This window comes from Tupaia chinensis, unplaced genomic scaffold (genome assembly GCF_000334495.1).
Source record: "Tupaia chinensis unplaced genomic scaffold, TupChi_1.0 Scaffold146140_1, whole genome shotgun sequence".
Classification (NCBI taxonomy): Eukaryota; Metazoa; Chordata; class Mammalia; order Scandentia; family Tupaiidae; genus Tupaia; species Tupaia belangeri.
Window position 1 is genome coordinate 1,179,759 of NW_006205995.1, and position 10,200 is coordinate 1,189,958.

Here is a 10,200-nt window from a genome sequence, read left to right on the forward strand (position 1 = left end):
CTGCCCCTCCCCGCCCAGATCCTCAGTGAGCATCAAGGTATACAGTGCTAAGCAGCTGTAAGGAAATAAAGACTTACTCTGTGCTGGCTCAAGACTCTAACCTGACCAGGGCCTCCCCACCATGTTCCCAGGAGCTGGGGGAACTGGCTGAGGGTCGAGACTATCTGGGAACCAGGGGAGGCAGGTGGAGCCTGGGCAGGTTGAGATGAACAGAAGCAGCATCCGCTGCCCCAGGGAGTCAGCACAGGGTTCTGCTGGGCCCAGATGGGGTGTCTCGGGCTGTCACTGCTCTCTGGGGTGAGCGACAGTACAGAGGACCGCGCAGCTGAGGACACAGCCTATGCCCGTTCTGACCAGGCTGGTTGGTGTGAGGGATCCCTTCACCCTGTGTCACCTCCATACCTTCGACAAAACCAACCCACCCACCGTGTGGGGCTCAGAAGTGGAAGAGGAGAAGCCTGGACTCGAAGACACGGGGACGGTGTCATCCCAGACCAGGGTGGCTTCAGAGATGAAAGTCGTTTAGTTTTCAAGCTGATGGTTCCCTTGCTTCCTTACAGAAAGAAGAGGAGCGTTTGAGGGCCTCCATTCGGAGAGAGTCTCAGCAGCGCCGAATGAGGGAGAAGCAGCACCAGCGGGGACTGAGTGCTAGCTACCTAGAACCCGATCGCTATGACGAGGAAGAGGAAGGCGAGGAGTCCATCAGCTTGGCCGCCATTAAAAACCGATACAAAGGGGGCATTCGAGGTGGGTCTAGGGCAGATTTTACATTTCCTGGTTCTGGACTTTATGTTTGCTTAGAGAGACATGGCTGCCACATCACTTGGTATTTTATCTTATTAAAAGAATTACTTGGGGGAACCAGCAGTTAGCGTAATGGCTATGTCACAGGATTCCTACATAGTCGACCGTGGTTTGCGTCCCAGACCCGGTGGCTTCAAACTCACGCCGGGCACGTGTGCGTGCGTGCCCAAGATCCCGAGAGGAGAATGGAGGAGAAGGGATTGCGGCGTGACCATCCCCTCTGGGGGGTGATTTCTTGCTTTCTGTCTCTCTCTGTCTATCTGGCGAGCACATGCGCCCTGTAGCGAAAACCTCTCCAAAAAATAAATAAATAAATAGAAAGAAAGAAAAAAGAATTACTTGGGACCAGCAGTTGGCGTAATGGCTATGTTGCTGGACTCCCATGTCATCAACTGCGGTTCGAGTCCCAGACCCGGTGGCTTAAACACACCGGGCACATGTGTGCGCATGCCCAAGATCCCAGGAGGAGAATGGAGGAGAAGGGATTGCAGCATGGCCATCCCCGCTGATGGGTGATGTCTCGCTTTCTGTCTCTCTGTCTCTCTCGGTCTTTCCGATTAGGAATCAAGAAATGAAACTATTCAGAGAATACATGATTTCTTTCATTCTTCCTCCTTTACTTTTCCCTAGGTTTTCCTTTGCGTTTTCCCTCTTTTCGCATGTACCAGTAATTTATAATGGTTGACAGTTTTTTAGCATATGCCAAGTCCGGGTAAACACTCAATACTTCACGTGCATTTTATTTGATCCCTGTAAAGACGTGACCTAGCTGCTGTTAATGTCCTCCTTACGGAGGAGGCAGACTTTGAGAGGCCAAGTAACCTGCCCAAAGACACGTAGTGGGTAAGTGCCAGTTCGAACCAAGGTCCTCTGACTTCCAAGACATCTGTCTCAGGCTGGACGCTGCCCCCACCTGGTTCTCACCCTGAGGCTCTCCGCAGCTGGGGCCAGGGAACGCGCTCAGCGGCATGCCAAGGCGCCCCGGGCCGGACTCCTGGCCCTGCCCTCTGCTCTCAGTTCTGATACTATCTAGCTGCAGGCCTTTTGAAAACTTAGATTACTTACTCGGGGACCAGCAGGTGGCATGGTGGTTAAGGCACTGGACACTCCCACATGGCCAGCTGCGGTTCACGTCCCGGACCTGGTGGCTTGCTTTCTCACCCTCTCTCTCTGTGTCTCTCTCTGGTCAAATTAAAAATAAATGAATGAATAAATAAAAAATAAATAATTCTTTGAAAAAACAAACTTAGATCATTTCCTTTAACTTCTTTTACCTCATTGGGAATAACAACCTATTACAACCAGGCATCTGTGTGTGTGTGTGCCCAAAATCCAGAGAAGCTAATGGAGGAGAAAGGACTATGGGGTGGCCATCTCCCTTGGGTTGTGACTTCTCACTTTCCCTCTCTCTGTCTCTGGCAACCATATGTTGCCTGTGGCAAAAACCTAAAAAAAGAAAAACATAGGACTTGTAGCCTAGCCCTTAGCCTGGTGGTTAAAGGGGCTGTGTCACATATGGTTGACTGCACAGTTTGAGTCCTGGACCCAGTAGCTTGAAAAACATGCCAGGCACGTGTGCATGAGTAACCAAAGTCCCAAGAAAAGAATGGAGGAGAGATTGTAGTGTGACCATGCCCCATGGGGGTGCTTTCTCACTTTCCTTCTCTTTCTCTCCCCAGTGAATATGTGCAAATTACTGTGTGTGTGTGTGTGTGTGTGTATATGTATATATATATATATATATATGTATGTATATATATGTGTATATATCTTTATCCTTTTATACACATGTATGTATGCTTGTATATGAGGCTGTTTTGAGGATTGAATGACTGAATACATTTAAATTACTTAGCCCAGATCTGGCCCTTAAGTGCTAAGTAATGTTGCCTTAAACTACTGCTACTGTTCTTACTACCCATCAGCATCCCTGAGTGTCACATGCTTTGTCTGTGGAATGAGGTCCTAGTAACCGATTTGCTTTGGCAAAGCTCTAGGAGGCTGGGTCAGGTAAGGTACACCTTAGGTGACCGTGTATCCTAGTTTTGCTCTTGGTGAATAATAAGTTGTAAGAACACCCACTTTCTCTTTCTCTCACCATCCTACAAGACTGACTCTCCTTTTTTGCACTGTCTGCATTTGGTTTGCTGACCCGTTTGTTACACCTTACCTATCGTGTTGTTTGGTATTGTAGTACAGAAACCTTTTCTTTTTTGTCAGTGCTCATTTTCCAAAGAAAAAGATTCATTGTGGAAATAAAACAGGCACACACACAAGGGTGCTTTCCAGGAAGTCGAGTAATACTGAGCCCGTCAGGGGTGAGACACGTAATAGGCAAGTTCAGTAACAGTCGCTCTGTGCAATAGTCAGATTGGCAAGGGGGAGAGAGAAGGGGAAGCTTTGGTGATCTGTGGGGTGGGATTGGTCTAACATCAGCTGCTTCTATTTCACCTGGAGGCTACCCGGGCCTGGGCATCGGAGCAGATTGGCATTCGTCTGCTTCTGCCTTCGAAAGGTCCACCTGGCAACAGATTGTCTAAGAGTCACTTCTTGCTTTATCTTCAAAGCTTATTGTAGAATGAACTGTTACCTGGTAGAAGAATAATTGAGGCTTTACTATTCTACATTAAAAGAGTAGAGTCTCCTCCTTGCAAATCCACCTTTTTGATACTTAAAACTGGTCAGAATAACATGTTTTGAGAGAGGGTATGTTTGCTTCATCTCAACCTCTCTAAAATTTAAGTTCATCTTTAAACCAAAAAACGTTTACATATTTGGTTCATCTAGGAAGAAATACACAGCGGAAAGTAAAGATGGTTATCAGAAGAATAAATAGACCACTGTCTTTGGAAGTCACGATATTATCCCTTTGCTTTCAGAGGAACGAGCCAGAATCTATTCGTCAGACAGTGATGAGGGATCAGAAGAAGATAAGGCGCAGAGACTACTCAAAGCAAAGAAACTCAACAGTGATGAGGTAAGACCAAATTTATTCTGTTCAAGTTTATCTTGTACCCAAGAGCCGACGGCTGGAACCGGAGAGGAGCTCATGGATCGGGATGCAGACAGGTGTCTACACCTCCGCTGAAATTCAGTGGCATAAATGCGTAGTGGCACACGGACAGGAGACACACCCTCGTCATGCCATAATTCCGCTTCTCTAGCCCTCGGGCTCCTCGGGATCTTGGGTGCACACTAAGCATGCTTTCAGGCTGACCCAGGCATCTGAACCAGGATCAGCCACGTGGCTTCAGTACTGCAGTTTAGCGCTCTGTCAGCTGCATCACCTAGGCTGAGTCAGTTAAGCCCTTGATCTTCGATGTTTAGTTTCTCTGCAGCTCATCTTTCTCTTAGGGAAACTGTAAAAACAAGTTGATATAATAAAGGAATAGTACATATATGTGAAAACTGTGTAGACAAAATTAATATTTTTAAAAGAATTATTTTATTTAACTTTATCCTTTTATTTATCTATTTATTTAATTTGACCAGAGAGGGACAGAGTAAGAGAGAGAGAGAGAGAGAAAGTGAGAAAGCAAGCCACCAGGTCCAGGACTCGAACCATGGTTGGCCCTGTGGAAGTCCAGCATCCTTAATGACCACACCACCTGCCAGCTCCCATAATTAATATTTTTAAATGTGATGGAATGTTTTAAAGGCATATGGAAACAAATTGTTGATTATTTCAGCAGAGTTTTTTGGTTTTTAGTTTTCTCTGTGGGTGTGTGTAAAGGTTTTTGGTTTTTTGGTTTTTAGTTTTCTGTGTTGTGTGTGTGTGTCTGTGTGTGTAGAAGTTTTTGCCTTAGGGCACGTGCACTTGCTAGAGAGGGAAAGTGAGAAGTCACTCCCCAGGGGGGATGGCCACATCACAATCCCTTTTCCATTCTTCTCCCAGTATCTTGGGTACACACGTACCCAGTATGAGTTTCAAGCCACCGGGTCCAGGACTTGAACCACAGTTTGCCATGTGGGAGTCCAGTGACGATACCACTATGCCATCTACTGGCTCCAGTTTTTAGTTTTTAATTTACCAGAGGTTGCATGAACTCACCAGAGAGAAAGACACAGAGAGAAGGAGAAAGCACCCCCGATGAGACATGGGCACACTATAATCTCTTCTCTATTTCTCTCTTATTGGGAGTTTGCACATGCCTACACACACTCCTGGTATGTTTCCAAGCTGCTGAGACTGGGACTCAAGTGTGTGGTAATTTATGTGGCCTCTTAACCTCTGGCCATGGGCCATCCAAATATTTGAATGTTTGTTCAGTGATAAACACACCTAAAACTATGAGGTAATGACTTTTTCTGACTTAAATATTATTCCAGAATGAATCGATAATGTACTAGGCAGGGTCCAGCAGGTGGTGTAATGGTTACACTGTTGGACTTCCTCATAGTCAACCGTGGTTCTGGTCCCGGACCCAGTACCTTGATACATGCTAGGCACGTGTATGGGCATGCCCAAGATCCCCAGAGTAGAGCGGAGGAGAAGGGATTGTGCCATAGCCATTCCCTCAAGGGGTGATTTCTTGCTTTCCTTCTTTCTGTCTCTCTGGTAAGCTCACATGCCCTATAACTAAATCTCTTAAAAAAAAAAAAAAAAAAAAAAAAAAAAAAGGGGGAAAAAAAAAGGAGGAAGAAGAAAAAGAAGTACTAGGCACTATGATTATTAGCAGTTGAAAATAATAACAAACTAATTTTTCTTTTATTTATTTCTAATCCTTACGCTAACTGGGACACTTGTGAACCTGTGCAGCTGAAATCCCTGTTTATGTGAAAATGTCTTATGCTTTACCTTTTTTTTTTTTTTTAAGATAAATGTTTTTATTACTGGACCAGCAGTTAGTGTAATGGCTATGTCGCTGGACTCTCGTGTAGTTGACCATGGTTTGAATCCTGGACCCGGTGGCTTAAACTCACGCCGAGCGCGTATGCGTGTGTGCCTAAGATTCCAAGAGGAGAATGGAGGAGAAGGGATTGCAGCATGGCCATCCCCCCTGGGGGGTGATTTCTCACTTTCTGTCTCTCTGTCTTTCTGGCAAGTGCACATGCCTTATAGCAAAAATCCTCTCCAAAAAAAAAAAGAATGTTTTTATTATGTAAAAAATATCAGTACTTAAGTTTGTTAATTCCATGAGAGAAAGAGACAGACAGACCCCAACAAGGTCTTCGTGCCATGATGCACACCATCGCTGCCCGCCTGGATCATGGGTGTGCGCGTGCGTGACGTGCCTAGGGAGGTCACAGCACACACACCCGGGACCCTTCCTGTGCGAGCCAAGTGGTGGTGTCACGATGCCGTCATCCGGCCCTGTTTTACCCTCTTGAAAGATACTTTGGGTTTACACTTCCAGTTTTAGAGCTAGTTTTTGTCACAGATTTCTGGCTTCCATTATTGCTGACGAGAAAAGCTTCCAACCATCATTTCACTTCCTTCAGCACTTTTATTATACCGTCCACCGCCTTCTGCCCTCCCTGTTCCGATGGGAAGCCCGCTATTCGTCTTACTGAAATTCTTTTGTATGGATTAGTCATTTTTCTCGAGCTGCTTTCCAGCGTTTCTCTGTCTTCCTGTGTACGTCTGGGTATGGTTCTCTTTGTGTTTATTCTACTGGAGCTTGTTGAGCTTCTTGGCCCTGTAGGTTAATGCTTTCAGCAAATATGGGGGCGTTTTCGGCTATTGTTTATTTGAGTATTTTTTCTGCTGTCTTTCCTCCTTTCCCTCGGTATATTATATGTATGTTGGTGTCTCTCATTTCTCTGAGACGTTTTTTCCTCATTCTGTTTCCTGTTTTAGGCTGCATGATCTCTATCCATTTATCTGCAGACTTGCCAGTCCTTTCTCAGTGCAGACCTGTGGGACCCCGTTAGGCACATTTCATTTTAGTTATACCAGATTTCCATTTGGCTCTTTTTTACAATTTCTCTTTCTTGGTATTCTCTCTTTGATAAGACGTTGCCATAATGCCCTTTTTTTATTTTTTCCCTCTCTTTAAGCATGGTTTCCTGTAGATCTGATTTATTATGATGACTTTGATGTTTTTGTCTATTAAGTCTGATACCTAGTCCTCCTCACAGGCAGTTTCCTTTTTTTTTTCTTTCCCTGTGTATGATCACACTTTCCCGTTTCCTGGTGCGTCTTATAGCTCTTCCTTGGTACCGAGCTATGGTAGGTAAAATCACACAGCAACGCTGGGGGTTGATTCCTGCACCACCATCGGAGGCGTTCCGTGCGGGTTACTCCTTGTTTTGCCTTTTGCGTATATCGCTTATTTGCTTGTTGATTTGTTTCGTGTCTTGGCTGGGCTTTTTCTAGCCTCTGGAGATGTTCTTCATGGAGCACAGCCTTGGGCTCTGGGATTCGCAGGTTCTCTTTGTCTCCTTCTCTGATCTCTGTAATACCAAGTCAGACAGTGAGTGGGGCTGTTGAGTTCCACTAATTACCAGTGCATCGCTCAGCCGTTCTCAGCAAAGCCTTAGGGCATAACTCATTCTGCAGGCTGATTCATTTCATTTTTACAGAGGTAGGTTTTTTCATTTAATTTAATTCATTTGTTGTTATTTTTTAAATTTGCCATAAAGCACATGCACTCAACAAAGAGAAGCAGAGACAGGCAGAGAGAGGGGAAGTGAGAAAGCAAGCCACCAGGTACGGGACTTGAACCATGGTCGGTTATGAGGGAATCCAGCACTTTAACCACCATGCCAATTGCTGGCCCCTGCGGCACAAGCTCTCGCCTGAGAAAGACAGACAGACAGGGAAAGTGAGAAATCACTCCCCATGGGGAATAGCCATGCCACAATCCCTACTCCTTCATTCTCCTCCTGGGATGTTGGGCATCCACCCCATGTGAGTTTGAAGCCATCAGGTCTGGGACTCAGACCCTGGTTGACCATGTGGGATTCCAGCGACACAACCGCTATGCTATCTGCTGGTTCCCAAAGGTAGGTTTTTGTTTTTTTTTTTTGTTTGTTTTTGTTTTTTTTTTTTTTGAGAAGTTTTTGCTATAGGGCATGTGTGCTCGCCAGCCAGACAGAGAGAGACAGGGAGACAGAAAGCGAGAAATCCCCCCCCAGGGGGGATGGCTACGCTGCAATCCCTTCTCCTCCATTCTCCTCTCGGGATCTTGGGCACGCACACACACGCGCCCAGCATGAGTTTTAAGCCACCGGGTCTGGGACGCGAACTGCAGTCGACTACGTGGGAGTCCAACAACATAGCCATTACGCTAACTGCTGGTTCCCCAAAGGAACAGTCTGCAAGGTTTGTTGTAACTCCAAGAAGGCTTTTCTCTCTCTCTCTCTCTCTTTTTTTTAAATAAGTATTTAACTTCTTATTCTTACTATTATTTTCCAGTTTGATCAGAGGGAAACAGAGAAAGAGAGAGAGGGAAAGTGAGAAAGCAAGCCACCAGATCCAGGACTTGAACTGCAGTTGGCCATGTGGGAGTTCAGTGCCTTTTACCACCACACCACCTGCCGGCCCCTCTTAGCTCTCTTTACCATGGTTTTTTTGCTGGTCTGTAGTTTTCTTGTTGCTCTTAAATAAGGGAGCTTTTACGTTCAAGATTTCCTTTATGCTTGATCTTTCCCAGACTTTGTTTCAGATAAAGTCAATTCCTTTGAGGAGAATTTTGGAGCTCTCTTTTATTATAGAACCCCTCTTCTAGGCAAAACTCTGAACCTCTACTACAGATGCTAGTTGGTCTCCTTCTAGCATAATTTTTTTCTTTGCTTGGGTGAGCTGAGACGAAAGTGATTAGACCCAGTATTCTTGGCCTGCAGTGCCTGGTGTAGAGTCTCCATCCTGTGAATGGAAGTTGGATAGAAGAGGGGAGCTCCCAGTTTCTTAGCTTCTCTCACTAGGAGTGTAGCCTTTTGTTTTGGAGTAAGAGAGGATGAAGACACACTGACACCCTGTCTTTTTCTGTGAGATGCCACATGCATTTATTGGAAGCTGAGGGGAGAGGGCCTGTCTTCTTGTTGGTCACACCGACCCAGGCTGGAGCTCTGTCAGCTGAGCTGGAGGCTATGTATATAGCTTAGATGACATAGATTTTCACTGTTCTTACTGAGTTTTAGTAGATTTTAATAAATAAATATTTCTTATATATTTGTTATATATCAAGATAATTTTCAGAGACTTTAACTAATTTTTTTAATAGTTTTCTGCAGTTTTGCTTATGCTCTGTGGGTACAGTGGGTCTGTGGAATTCCTAATGCTACCATCTTAGGAGTTGGGACCATTTCTCTTAAGAGCTGCTTCCTAGCTTGTTTTTTAAAGCATTGATGTTCTTGAATTTTACTGTAATTCTGTTTTGTATTTCATTTTATTTGTTCCCATTGGATTTGTTGGACTTCTGAATCCAGATTGGTGTCTTTCATCAGTTCTGATCATTTCTTATCCTCATCCACCCTTGAGATACTATGAGGCCGTCTGGAAAGTCGTGACATGTTTTTCTGTGCAAAAATGTGTCATGACTTTCCCAGCGACCCAGTACTTCTACACCATTCTCTCTCTCCTTCCTTTCTGAAACTCTGATTTGATTCTTGTTATTCTTTCCTACTCTTCCATGATCCTTAAACTGTCGTTCGTATTGTCCATGTCTTAGTCTCACTGCATTTTAGGATATTTCTTTAGGTCCTTCCAGTTTACTGCTTCTTTCTTTAACAGTGTCTAATATATTGTTAATCTCTTTCATTAAATATTTTATCTCTAGAGGTTCCATTTATTTTTCAACTTGGCCATTTTTAAGAATTAATCCTCATTTTTTCACATTGGTTATTTATAAAATTCCTAGTGCTTACTCATTTTCTTATTTTATAATTACTTAAATAATTATTTATTTAACTTTATTTGTTATTATTATCATTACAATTATTATTTTAATTTGACCAGGGCGGGGGTGGTAAGAAAAAGTGAGAAAGCAAGCCACTAGGTCCAGAACTCGAGCCACAGCTGTGTATGAGTCCAGCACCTTAACCACACACCACCTGCCAGCCCCACTACTTACTCATTTTCAATTTCTTCTTCTATGTATTTAGATATTTCAAACCTATGTATATGGTCGTTCATGTCTGGTCATTCCAGCATCTGTAGTCTGTACGTGTCTAATGCCTGTCTTGGGTCATTCAGGCCGTAATAAAGTAGCTTATAAACTGTAAATTGGCTCCTCACAGCTCTAGAGGGCATACAGTCCAAGGCCACGGCTCCAGCGTACTCGGTGTCTGCTGAAGGCCTGTTTCATGTTCATAGACGACACCGTCTTTCTGTGCCACGTGATAGAAGGGGCACAGAGAGGTTATGACTCCGAGGACCCAGTATTTATTTATTTGCCAGTGGATGCACGCCCCTCCAGAAAGAGACCAGGAGAGGCTGGGGGGGGGGGGGGG

The 10,200-nt window shown here is 44.6% G+C and overlaps 1 protein-coding gene across 1 annotated transcript in view; it reads left to right on the forward strand.

The window, feature by feature from the left end:
* Window positions 1-10,200, forward strand: part of LEO1 (LEO1 component of Paf1/RNA polymerase II complex) — a 41,565-nt gene that overhangs the window by 26,286 nt on the left and 5,079 nt on the right. The window contains exons 10-11 of the mRNA XM_006168741.3: window positions 561-747; window positions 3,684-3,781. Of these exons, the coding sequence (XP_006168803.1) occupies window positions 561-747; window positions 3,684-3,781 (285 nt within the window). The remainder of the gene's footprint in view (window positions 1-560; window positions 748-3,683; window positions 3,782-10,200) is intronic.